Below are 12,850 nucleotides of genomic sequence, written 5' to 3' on the forward strand. Positions count from 1 at the left end.
TGGCTGAGAAACTCTAGGTGCCCAGCTAGTCTCCTTAGGTGAGAAGTGGGTCACAGTGACCGCCTCAGCCAACAATGAAGCTCAAGCAAGTGTCTTGGTGAGATCATTGGCTTCTTTTTTTTTCTTGTGAGGAAGATCAGCCCTGAGCTAACATCCATGGCAATCCTCCTCTTTTTGCTGAAGAAGACTGGCCCTGAGCTAACATCCGTGTCCATCTTCCTCTGCTTTATATGGGACACCGCCACAGCAGGGTTTGACAAGCCGGCGGCGGTGCGCACCGGGGATCCGAACCCAGCGGGCAGCAGCAGAGCGCGGGCACTTAACCACTAGGCCACAGGGCCGCCCGGATGCTCCGCTTCTGATGAATCACAGGCCACAATCTAGCAGGTTCCTGCGCTGATCTCATACTGTTTATGCTGTGTAAAAAAAATTCTATTTTATTATTATTTTCTAATTGTAGTTAAGAGCCAACTCGCATCACTTTCCATGGCTCTGAGTAGGGCCTGCTCCATTCTTTCTCTTTCTCTAAACACCGCATCTGAGATTCTAGGAGATTCTGTGCAGCTCATAACCGAGGACTGGTTCCCACGCGACTTTCCTCTTAGTTTCCAGCTCCTAAACTGCCCAACAAGACAATCCTTTGCCAAGGGCTCTGTCTAGAAGCGAGTCCAGTCAGACTGCATCCTGCGCGAGGGGTCAGACACGTGGATTCCAGTCCCCGTTCTGCTTCTGCAGCTTTGCTGTGAGGCTTTGGGCAAGTTAATTAACCTGTCTGGGCTTCAGTGGCCTCATTTCTAAAGTGGGTACAGTACTGTCGGTTTTAAAGAGTAAAAGGGCTTGGCGCAAAGCTCGCACTAACACAAACTCGCTTACTCTTCCTGGGGAAGTGGCTGTGAGGAGAGCAGATTTGGGTAGGGCGATAAAGTAGGGGCGTCCTCTCTGCCTTCTGCATAGAACAAGCAGTTATCGGGGACTATCTGTTAATGAGGTCGTGTGAGGAAGCAGGGATGCAAACTGAGTCCCCGGGCCGGGATGTGCTCTCCGGCAGGCGGGCGGCGGGGGAGAGGCTGGAAAAGAGCTCAATATCCAGGGAAGCGCAGAAACGGCTCTCACCGGATCCCCCAAAGTGCCGTGGGAACGTCAGGGCAGAACAGCCAAGGAATCGAGGAAGCTTGGGCGGAGGGGACCTTCCCAAAAGTTGGTAAGTTTTCGTGGCAGATGAGGGGGGTATCGGGATTTCAGGAACGGGGATCCCGCGGATATCCCAGTTGGCGCGAGGCCGAGCGCAGACCGGCACCCGGCGGTCCCCACCGCGCCGCGTTAGGGCGGGACACTCGGGACTCGCTCACTAAAGGCTCGAAGCTCTACTGGGGTCGGCCACCAGCTCTTTCGCGGGAGCCGGGGGCCAGATGGGCGCTGCGCCCTCCTCGGCGAGGGACCGAGCGCGAGCAGGCCGGCGCAGGACCCCAGGCGCGCCGGGCGGGCCCGACGGGGGGCGGACTGCGGGCCGGCGCCTCACCCGGCAGTGACCGCGGCCGCCAGCCGCCTGACGCCAGCGGAAGTGCGAGCCCGGGGCGAGCCTGCTCGGCGGCCGTGCGCCCGGGAAGGGGCGGGCGCGGGGCGGGGCTGCGGCCGCCGCGGCCAGAGGGGGCGGGCGGGGCCTGCGGCGCGGGGCGGGGCTTGGCGGCGCCTGTTTGTAGCCAGGCCGCGGTGCCTGGCGCTCAGCTGGGGCTGCTCGGCGTGGCGGCGACAGCTGGGGCGAGAGGGGCGCCCGAGGCCGGAGGGAGCCAGGAGGGCCGGCGGGGAGCTGGCAGCGAGCGCGCGCGCCCGGGGTCGTCGGCCGCCGCGATGTCAGCGCAGTGCTGTGCCGGCCAGGTGAGCGGGGGCGGCGGATCGGGGACCGGGCCGGGAGCCCAGGCACCCCGGGCTTCCCTGGGTGCGCGCTCCAGCTCCGCGGCCCAAAGTTGGGTGGCTGGTGGGTCGCTCGGGGCCGACTCCGCGCCGCCTGGGTGACTGCCTCGGGCCCGAGCGCAGCGCTCAACCGTCGGGGAAACCCTGTGCGGTAAGGGGACACGGGGAAGCCCGAGGGGTGACCCCGAGGTCTTCCCGTCCGGCCTTAGGGACTTCGCCTAGGGCGGGGCGGGCAGGGCTCTGGCGGAGGATCCCCTCTGCTTCTGAAGCGTGTCGCCCTCCCTCTAGGGCGCGAGTGTGTAGTTCTGAGCTCCGTAGAATGCCCGGCTCTGCCCACCTGATGAACCCAAGGAAGGACATGGGTTTGGGCAACGTCTCCTTTCGCATGCCCTGAACAAAACTCGGGTCATATGGCCCAAACAGGCTGCGCATGGCATTAGCTCTGTACCTTCAAGAACGTCTCAAGCCTGGTTTCCCAACTCCGGTGCTCAGGTCTGGGCGCAGGGAAGACTCAGCCCTGCTCCCTGAGGTTCCCGACCCAGCCCTGGCTGGAGCCAAACACGGCTCCCTGGCAGAGCGCGAGGCTTCCCGTCCCTCCTTCCAACTGAACTTGTCCAAACTTGTTTTGCAGCTCTCGCCTGTTAAACTCATGATACGTTAAAACACCTACGTCCACTTGAGATAGGCGTCTCTTACCAGTTAGTGGTGCATCAGGGCCGGATTAGTAGGTTTTAACCCTTTAATGATAATTTCACTCCTTCCTGCAGAGTTAGAAAAAACGAAGTAGGTAAAATCTTCCAGACTCGAGCACCCTCCTTCTTACTCATATTGATGATCAGCATTTCTTACAGAGTTTTAATGGTGTGTTTTCACAAATGAATGTGACTCCGCGGGGCGTTAGGTACGGGGATGTTCTTGCTTCCTAGTACATGCAGCCCTGTGACAGTCGGGGCCAGCCCGTGAGTGATGCAGGGGTTAAGTGTGGGTTTCTGTAACCGGCCGATTATACCGGCAGATGATCGGTCCTCTTTCGAGTAGCCATGTGAAGCTATTGCTTGGTTTTTGAGGTCTGATACTGTACTTGGCATGCATTCAGGCTGGTTTTTGACTTGAAGTGTAATGACTTGCCGCGTGTCAGGCAAGGAGAGAGAGAGGATGCCTACCACCTTACCGTGGCTTCTGAGACCAAGGTGGACCAGAAAAGGCTGTTTTCTGAATGTCATGAATCTCAAGAAAGCTTTGCAAATCTTTCATTGTTGTTTTATTTCCAATCTGATGCAGCTCTTTTCATTATATAGTAATTACATTACAGAGATTTAGGGGGCATCTGTCCTCTAGTCCCTTGAAAGCCCCTGTGACTCCAAGCAGCTAATTTAGAGCTCTGAAAATTATTACCAGTACTCAAGTGGGTCTTGTAAAAGAATTATTGGTATGGTTGATATTTTGGCAGGATTTAATAACTTGTTTCTAAAATCCCCCTCTCAGGACTTTGGAAAGAACCCAGTCCTGACTGTTCATCACAGGGAAGTTGACTTCTGCTTTCTTGGGACTGCTTGAGGCATCACTGCGGTGGGTCTCAGGGCACTGAGGGGGTGATGACACTGATTTCCTCTGCATGGGGCTAAGTTTACATTTAAAAAAGACTCAGCACCATCGGAAGCTAAGTCTATGACCCTTTTTTTTTTAAATTTGAGCACCTATGAACTGCTTTAACTTACAGCACTTCTGACATCAAATGTATGGTGTCCCCCCTCCCCCAAGTTCCCCAGCTCTCTGGACACCAGCTGGACGTACAACAATTCAGTTCAGTTCTGACACTAACTATCTGGAGTTAGTATCCCACAGGTTAAGGGCTTAGTCCCACAAGAATGCTCCCCCCCCACCCCGCCCCATTTCAGACTCCAATCACAAGTCTCCTGGGTCTCCCCTACTGGGGACAAAGACCAAACATACATTTCTGATTATATCACAGTATCACAGCACCTACTATGTGCCAGGAGCTGGAGCTATGGCAGTGAGCCAGACAGACATCTCTGCCCTCAGTGGTGGGTCCAGTTGGGGCTGGGGCGGCCTTCCATAAGCATGTGAACAATGACACAGTAAGTACTGGTTCTGTAATGAGGCTGGGTGGCAGAGTGGCTTTGGATAGGGTTGCTGGAGAAGCCTATCTGCGAAGATGTCGCTGGAATTGAGACTAATCAGTAAGGAGAGGCACCCATAACAAAGTCTGGGTAAGGAGCTTTCCAGGGTGTTCGAGGAACAGGAGGGAGTCGAGGGCGGCTGGAGTGTCACAGATGAGTTCGAGAGGCAGGCAGGGCCAGATGTGGCCAGAGCCTGTCAGCCACCATTGGGAGTTTGAGTTTTATGCCTGTTACAGTGAGAGCTGTGGTTTGACTTAGAAGATCTTTTGGTGCTGTGAAGGCTCGACTGGATCAGGGACTAGAGTGGAGGTAGGGAGAGCAGTCAGAGCTGTTCATTCAGTGAATAGTTTTAACTGCCTCCTCCTGTGTGCAGGCAGTGTTCTGGGCTTCAGCAGTGAGCAAAACTCCTTCCGGCTGGAGCTTGAGTCCTGGCCATCTGCTGTTGCTGTAGTCCGAGGAGGAGAGAGGAATGGGGCTCACAGTGGATGGCGCTGGCTTCTGGGCATACTGCAGAGGCAGAGCAGGACTTCTGCATGGGTTAGAAGTCGGGTGCTGGAATGAGAGGTTCTGTTTTTGGCCCAAGCAACTGGAGAGCTGATGGTGCCACTCACTGAGGTGAGGGAGGAGGCTTGAAGGGAGGAGGATGTTTGGCGAGGAAAACTGGTAGTTTTCTTTTGGCTGTCTTACATCTGAGATGCCTATTATAAATTAAATGGAGATGGCAAGTCACCAGTTGGATATTTAAGTCAGAAGTTTGAGGTTGGAGATAGACATTGTGAGGACTTTAACTGAGGACAGTCAGGAACAGTGTGTAATCCAGGAAAGAGCCTGGGCTTTGGACTCAGGTCTGGGTTTGAATTGGGAAATCTGGACAACAAGGGGTGTCTGTGACATGTTACCCTCTGTCAACCTCAGTTTTCCTCAATTGTAGAATGAGTGTGGTGATACCTCCTAGGGTTATTATGAGGATTAGTGTGATAACAGACATAAAGTCTCTAGTCCAGCATTTGGCACAGAGTCAGGAACCCCTCAAATCTTAGTTTGTTGGTGGCCATTACCTACCTGTGCCTGGACAGTCTCCAGGTCATCTTATTTTTGCACTGACTCTGATATACACTTAGATTTTCCTAGGCTGTTGGCTAATGGATACTAATGGGAGCAGAGATTACAGGAGAGTGGCCACTCCACACCTTCTGGGTACCCAGCACTGTGGTAGCCCCCTGGGGACTGGGTGAGGGGCAAAGGGCTTCCCTGCTCTCCTGGGACTTAAGGGCTAGTTGCGGGTGGAAGTGTGGAGGAAGCTAGCCACAGAAAATGACAGTACACACTGTCAGATGAGAAATGAGATGTGTAATTGAAAAATCTGGACAACCTTTTCAAGGCACTTTGAGAGTAAGGCTGGGCAGGGTTTACTCCGGGAAGTATGAGAATTAATGATAATAATAATACTGAAGATTATTTCATGCCTTCAGTGTGCTCTTTTTACCTACATTATATCTTCAAGTTGGGGTGGGTAATGTTCTGAATGGCCTCCTTTTGCAGGTGGAGGCAGCTGAAGTACTGAGAAATAAGTGCACTTGACTGATGTTACGTGGGGGTGGAGCCAGCCTTGAACCCTGGTCCACCAGACTTGAGTTGGGGCTCTTAACTGAGACTGCTATTCCTTGTTATTCGTATTACAATATGAGTAAATAACGAGTACCTGTTGCTCATTATTGTTACTTTTAATGGACCTAAGGCAGTTTTGAATACACAGCTATTAGGCTGTTTTGGTAGATATTGGCGGTTGCCAGTAGTTATGGGTGGGCGAGGTGTGGCTTCCTCCTCATAATGTGGTCCAGGTTATGAGGAAAACCAGTTCTGCCCCACATGCAGACCTTGATTGGCGGGCAGGCACAGAACAGTCCTGCAGCCTAATCTGAGGCTTCACGAAGTTCCAGCTCCTGGCCCTTGGTGCACCAACATGCAGTTTGCATGCTCACCTGAGGCAGATGTGACAACAATCTAGTAGGCAGAACTTGACCAAGATGGTCAAACCAGTGGACTGTAGGGATGCATCCAGCCCACGGTACCATTCTCTGGTGAAGACTCCCTCTGTCCTTATAGCCAGTTCATGTAAGGGCAGCCATGCCCAGGCCAAGGTATTTCCAGGCAGATCATATTACTTGATCCCTGAGATATTCCCCAATGAAAGTTCATTTCTGATGTTTCTTATGTTAATTAACAAAGCCACAAATGCCACCAGGGACTATCCATCATCAAGGATACCTAAAGCTGGACCTTAGTTAAAGCAGTGAGAACAGGTTTCATTCAGTAACCACTGACAGTAGGGGAAATAGCTGAGCTCTATTCCGATTTGTGTGGAGGTAACTGGGGGTTTTAGAGGGAGAAAGAGGGAGTAGGGAGCAGGAGTGAGTGGGGGCCCGAGTAGTCAGGGCAGAAAAAAGTTACAGGGGGTTGGTCAGTGCACAGGGGATTAGGCCAGCTGTGTCTGCTAGCTTCTGTCCCTCCACAGAGACTGGGACACAGGCCCCGTCCTTCCAGATGACTACATTTCCAAGGAATGGCATTTGGGTCCTTGAGAGAGATACTCCAGAGTTGTAGGAAATACAGAAAGACCTCCAAGGACAGAGGAAGGAGTCACTATTGTAAGCCCCCTTTAGTGAACTCTCTAAGAAAGGGAGGCCGGGGCCTATCTGAGCTGTTGGCTAGAACCAACAGTAAATTTCTTTTGACAGCCCTGAGCTTTTCCAGATAAGAACTCAAAAGGCAAAAGGCAGCCGGGTCATCCCAGGGATGCAGCCTTAGGCTGCTGGAAGCCATGCTAACGTTTGGTCGGGTTCCTGGTGCAAGGATTTGGACGGATTTGCTATGTGCCAAGAGTTCTTGCAGCTCTCACCCTCTCACCATTCTGCTGGTTAACAAAACCTGCGGTCATCTGAGTTAGAGGTAACCGAAGCCCACGGAGGAGACTTGAAGAGTGTGGCCTTAGATTAAATGTCAGCTGGAAGGGGGCTTCCTGATCAGGGCATCTGATCACCTCTAGATTGTCGCTTAAAGCAGAAACACACAGTCCCTGAAGACTTTAAAAAGTCAGGTACACATCACATAATAGTAATGATTTCCCTGAAATGTCCTTCCTTCTTTGTAAAACCCAAATCTCTACTTTTAAGGACGAGCTCAAGAAGCATTTCCTCCGTAATGATCTTCCCCTGTTTTGAGCGTTCTCTCAGAACTTGCTCTTAGACCTGCCCACGGCTCCGGCACTTGGTCATCTGATGCCCAGGCATCGACTCTTGGTGACTGTGTGGATGTGCTTCCTCTCTCCTAGACAAGCACTTGCTGTGACCTGGCTGAACCCCCTGGAGTGCTTTTGGTTACAACCCCGCCCGCAGCTCTTTGTTTATAGTGATTGGAAATGTTAGGCCCTCATATCACGTGTTGCTTCCACCCTTGGAAGGGATCCAGGCGCAAAAGTTCACTCTTTCCATGACTGATGCTTTTTGAACAATTTGGGGTATTTATGAAACACAGGAAAAAATCACATGTCATCACCCAGAGAGAACTGTATTTTGATATTTTATAAACCAGTCACTCACATTTGATATTTATGATTTTACTTTGCAAAATTGGGATTATGTTGTAGGTGCTATATTTGATCCTACTCTTTTTGCTGAGATGTGGGGTGACCAAGGATGTTTTTAACACACAGCAGCCACTCCTCTGCAGCCGTGAATGTTTTCTGGGCTTAGATTCGGGTGTAAGTCATCCTCTGCCTTCAAACATGACGATTTCTCCAGAAGCATTGAAGTTGACCACATGAAAGTCAGTTAATAGGCTTCTGTGCTAATAAGTTTGTGTTTCAATTCCCAAAAGGCTGAAAATGGAGAAAATTCCTAATTACGCCCCCTTTAGATGCCATCATCAATATATTTCAGTCGTTTTCAACATTTTCTTGAACTTAGATCTTTTTCTTTCCAGTTACTTAGACAGATACCAACTGTCTAGATGGTATCGGAGTCCCTGTTTTCCTGCTCTATGAAGGTGCTCATCTCTGTTTCAATTACATAAAGTTTGAATCCTATGCTTCTTATCACTAGTATCGGCAGTTTTATTTTTCTATACTTTTTTTATAAAACGCAGGCAAAATGCAGTAAAACGCCCACATAATTGCTCTCCCACACGACAAAGGTGGTGGTGATTTGGCTGATGTGGAACTGTTGGCTGGTGTAGCTCACTGGTGAGCTGATACAGAAAGGGTGGTTTGGAGACGTCTTTGTGTGGTTAGCCAGGTTCAGAGTGTTGGAAAGCTGAGTCTGTCACTTACCTTGAACAGTAAGGAGAGTGAAGGTGGCCGTGTTAGGTGGAGAGTTAGCATGAAGGTTGCTCTTGCACATTTGTTTTCTTGGGCAGCTTTATAGCTGCTGTGGGCGAGCTGACAAAGGGCTTTGGGCTGCGGCCAGTCTGGGAGAGCTGAGGAGGGCTGACCTGTAGGGAGTGGAAGGCAGCCTCTGACTCACCTCTCTGCTGATGAGATAGCAGGTAACACCCCCATCCCCGTTGCATGCTTCCGCCCTGTTTTCTGTATAAATTTCACCTGTAGATTTCCCACAGCTATTGAATATCTGGGAGTGAGTCAACTCTGCAGCTTGAAAGTTACTTGTTTCCCAGGTATTTTAATGTAAATCACCATTTAGAAGACTCAGAGAGGGTAGAGCCAGAATGATGGCATTGTCTACTTGTATTTCAGAGCAGTGGCCAATTCATCTATGATAATTTGACGTTAAAAAGGGAGTCCTCATAGAAGATGGTACGTCTGCAGAACGAGCCATTAGACGCAATTCCATTTTATCCTTTGACTGAGCTGTTTTCAGTATTTATAATTATAAATAAAGATCCTGTGTTCTCTTAGTGTCCTGAGCAGCACTGTTAGTGAATTTTCGTTACATGTTGCTGTTGTCAGTGGAATTTAGGGTTGAGATTGGAGGCTGAGAGCAATGTCGATCTAGTTACTAATCTAAACCACTGTGATTGTCCCTGATGGTCAGGTTTTCCAAGTAGTCCAAAGTGAATCTTCCCATCCCTGATTAAAGTGTATTTTAAAATGTTGCCAGTGAGGATATCCTCTTATCGCCTAGCTTGTGTATTAACGATATTTTAAAAGGTTTTAGAACATTTTCTGGTAGTCAGCGTAGTATGTGTGTAGGACATTCAAATAGTGGATTGGTTTGATTACATAAAACATCTGTTTGAATTTTAAAGGAAACAGGCTTTTACTTTAGGCTTTTCTTCTGTAGTTTGCCTTGTGAGATTAAAGTCGAGCTGATGTGTAAGGAAAACAGCTGTTATGGAAAAACTTAGAGTGAGTTTTTATCACAGGATAAATTTTGAAACAATTTGTGGGTTTGAAGTAAGGTTACAATATATAGTGATTAGACAGCATTTTTCCCTCTCATGAAAACTGTGTAGTCAAAACAAAAGTAGGAAAAACACGTACATACGACCCCTTAAATCTTATTTTTGCGAAGATAACCAGGAGAGATGGAAAATCAGACTTCTGTTTAAGTATCGTTTTTATAAACTGGCCATACTTAGAAACAAAGCTGGCGAGGTCTTAATGGGATTTATTTTCCAGTTTTTTGTTCTCCCTTTGTATCTCAGCAATTTAACAGAGGGCTGAGTCTCTTAATGCTCTGATCCTTGGCGTGTGTGGCTCACCAAAACTGGGGAAGAATTCAGCCTTTTGTTCTTGACTCCATCCATGCTCACTGAACTCCTCCAGTGGCGTTCTCAGAAACAATGGCAGTATTTTGTAACCATAGGAATGAAACTGTTCTCTGTAATAGGATTCTTTAGCAAAGTGAATTTTCTTTGGCTTTGGTGGCATTACTTCTAAGGACCCTAGGACATTGTTGACTTATTTCATTTGATGTTTAAAAAAAAATCCCAACGACCTCTAAAGCAATATGTGAATTGATAAATATTAATTGGGTACCTAGCATAATGTAATTAAAAGGCAGTAACTAGGCTGACTTGCATACTTGGGAGCAACTAGTGAATTGATGCTGGATTTCCTTGTGTATAAATAAGATTTCTCCTCCGGCAGAACTTCTTCGCAGACCCAGATTGAGGTTTGTGTAGCTCAGCTTAGGACTTTTTATGCCTGGGAAGGGGAAGGAAGCAGGCGGTTCCTTGAGGGAGACACTCCCCTGGGAGTAGATGAACCCACCGTGGGAGCATGTGGAGAGCTGGGTCCCCAGGAATGGGCTCTAGGGTTTCCATGCAGCCCTGCAGTCACACACACAGTTGTGTCTCTGTGTATTCTGAACCCTTTTCCTAGAAGAGGGTCCTTAGCTTCTCAAAGGAATCTTATGATCTAAAAAAACCAGATGTAGAAGGAGATGGGAAAGACCGACAACCGAGACATCTCCATTTAAAAGGCAGACATTCCCTGTAGCAAACAAGGAAAGAAAGAAAATTAAATGAGGGTACAGCCTACCTGGAGGGGAAAGAGCCTGAGAAGTGGGAGGGAGCTGTTGGATGACACCAAGAAGTCAGTAAGAGGGAGACCAAGAATCCTAGGGGGTTTGGCAGCATTGGTTTCCAGGGAGCAGAAGCTACAGTGCTGTGGGTTGGGGGGTAGTGGGGAGCTTAGGAACTGAAGCCAGGGAGGGTCGGTTATTATCTTTTAAGACCTGGCAATGGAGGGGGAGACCAGTAGCTAGTGGGGTTTCAGTGGAATATGGTTTGGGGTTGACTTTAGGGAGGAATCTGAGCAGGTTGCCAGGGCAAAGGAGGAGCAGGTTACAGCCTGAGCACATTGGGGGCTGGCCCGTGATGGGTGGTGAAGAGGCTTGGGCGCTTCCTGTCTCCAGATTGCAGGATACTGAAGTTCATTTATTCTCAGTTCTCCTGTAACCTGCCAAAATGTAGTCTGGAGATAGCCTCCAACCCCCTGATTTTCCTCTTCTTCCTCCTCCTTCAACCCCGACCCCTCTTTTTTCTGTTTAAGTCTGTTGAATCTAATCCACTGGGAGTTTATTGTTCTTTGGAAAATTTTGGAGAGGCAAGTCTAGTTCTGGAGAGATCCAGGTTTTGCTGTTTGTGTGGTGATTTTTGAGGCAGGTTGTGAAATCAGAGAAACTTTTGGAAGAGACTTTAAAAGGCATCCCTTTTAATTCCCCATCTGAAGCTTAGATGTCTTTTGTTAATGCCCCTCCTAAGTGTACATCTGGTGTGTGTGAACTTCTCCAGTGTTGGGGAGCTCACTGCTGTTCCCAGTTCTTAAGTTTTTCTGAGCCTTAGTTTCTTTGTTCATCAGATGGTGTCTTGTCTCCCTTATGTGATTGTTGAAAGGGATTAAAACAAGACGTTATTAAGACTCCCTGTTATCTGTAAAGTGGTAATGCAGGTGTGTCAGGGTTCAATGCAGGAAACTGATACCGTTCTAGATATTTTAAGCAGAAGGGGATTTAATGTAGGGAATTAGCTGTTTAAGAAAGAAGAACTAGAGGAACAAGAATCAGGGGGCTCCCCTTGGAGCTCTTGGATTTAAGAACACACCGCTGCAGCAGTAATCCACACGTCTGGAAGCCAAAACTGCTGCTACCACTGTAGCTGCCTCTAGACACCCACGCAGCTGGTGGCTCAATGTAGGAGCCCTGAGTCTGGCAGTTGCAACTGCTTGTCCTGTCCCAGGACCTTGCCTGGCAGCAGACACAACAGCAGAAGGGTGACCCCCACCTTGTTGTCACCTTCCAAATATTATGAGTGTTGGTAATTGTCAGGACCCTAACAGCAAAGAGTCTGGGAAACGTGGTTTCACTTTTTCGATTCTTCAGTCCTGGAAGACCCACAGAAGAAGATGGGAATGGAGTCTGAGTGAGACAGTTGTCCGTGTGGAGGACAAGTTATGAGGAATTACTTTGATAAACTGTACGCTAGTGAGCACTGTAGTGTACTGTGGCTTGACCAAAGAGGGAGCGACAACCTCAGAGTAAGGCCAGTGTTGATGGGGTTGACTTAGAGGCAGGAAGATAGAACTGATTTTCCTCCCTCTAGTCCTTTCACTGCATGATCATTTTTCCACACCACTAGCTCAAGTACAGTTCTAATCATGTCATCCCCTGCCTGATTTTTCAACACTGATTGGGGTTAATGTAATGGATTTTCTAAATGCAAGTCCTTTGTGGGAATCTGTTATGGGTTTGTTTCAAGATTACATATTCTAAATAACAATGTACTTAATACATGTCCCCTTGATCATTCCTGATGTTAGTAATTTGTGCCCCCACCTTTTTTAATGACTCTAGCTAAGAGTTTATCAATTTTATTAATCTTGTGAAAGAAACAATTTTTTTCGTTGTCAGTTGTTTGTTTTTTATTTCATTGATTTCTGTTCTTTATTTCCCTCTTTTTACTTACTGTGAGTTCAGTCTGCCTTTCTATTGATTTTTAAGGCAGAAGCTTAGACTTGTATTTTAAATCTTTCTTTTTTCTTTAAAATAAGTAACTAAAGCCATATTTTACATCCCACGGATTTTGATATGTTGTATTTTCATTATCATTCAGTTCAAAATATTTTCTAATTTCCATTATGATTTTTTTCTTTGATCTATGGGTTATTTAGAAGTGTGTTGTTATTTTCCAAATATTTGAGGATTTTCCACGAGTATTTTTGCTATTGATTTCTAGTTTACTTTTGTGGTGATCAGAGAACATATTCTGTATATATTTGTTTCTTTTGAACCTATCGTTTTATGGCTCAGAATATGGTATGTCTTGGTGAATGTTCCATG

General features: G+C 48.2%; 1 protein-coding gene across 1 annotated transcript in view; it reads left to right on the plus strand.

Annotated features, from left to right (window-relative positions):
- Nucleotides 1–1,720: 1,720 nt before the first annotated feature.
- The window catches only part of SERINC5 (serine incorporator 5), a 90,413-nt gene continuing 79,283 nt past the window's right edge, over nt 1,721–12,850 (plus strand). The window contains exon 1 of the mRNA XM_087430124.1: nt 1,721–1,875. Within this exon, the coding sequence (XP_087286250.1) occupies nt 1,849–1,875 (27 nt within the window). The 5' untranslated portion in view covers nt 1,721–1,848. The remainder of the gene's footprint in view (nt 1,876–12,850) is intronic.

The sequence above is a fragment of the Ceratotherium simum genome, chromosome 4, assembly GCF_057802395.1.
Source record: "Ceratotherium simum simum isolate JZ-2026a chromosome 4, ASM5780239v1, whole genome shotgun sequence".
In the NCBI taxonomy this organism is placed as follows: domain Eukaryota; kingdom Metazoa; phylum Chordata; class Mammalia; order Perissodactyla; family Rhinocerotidae; genus Ceratotherium; species Ceratotherium simum.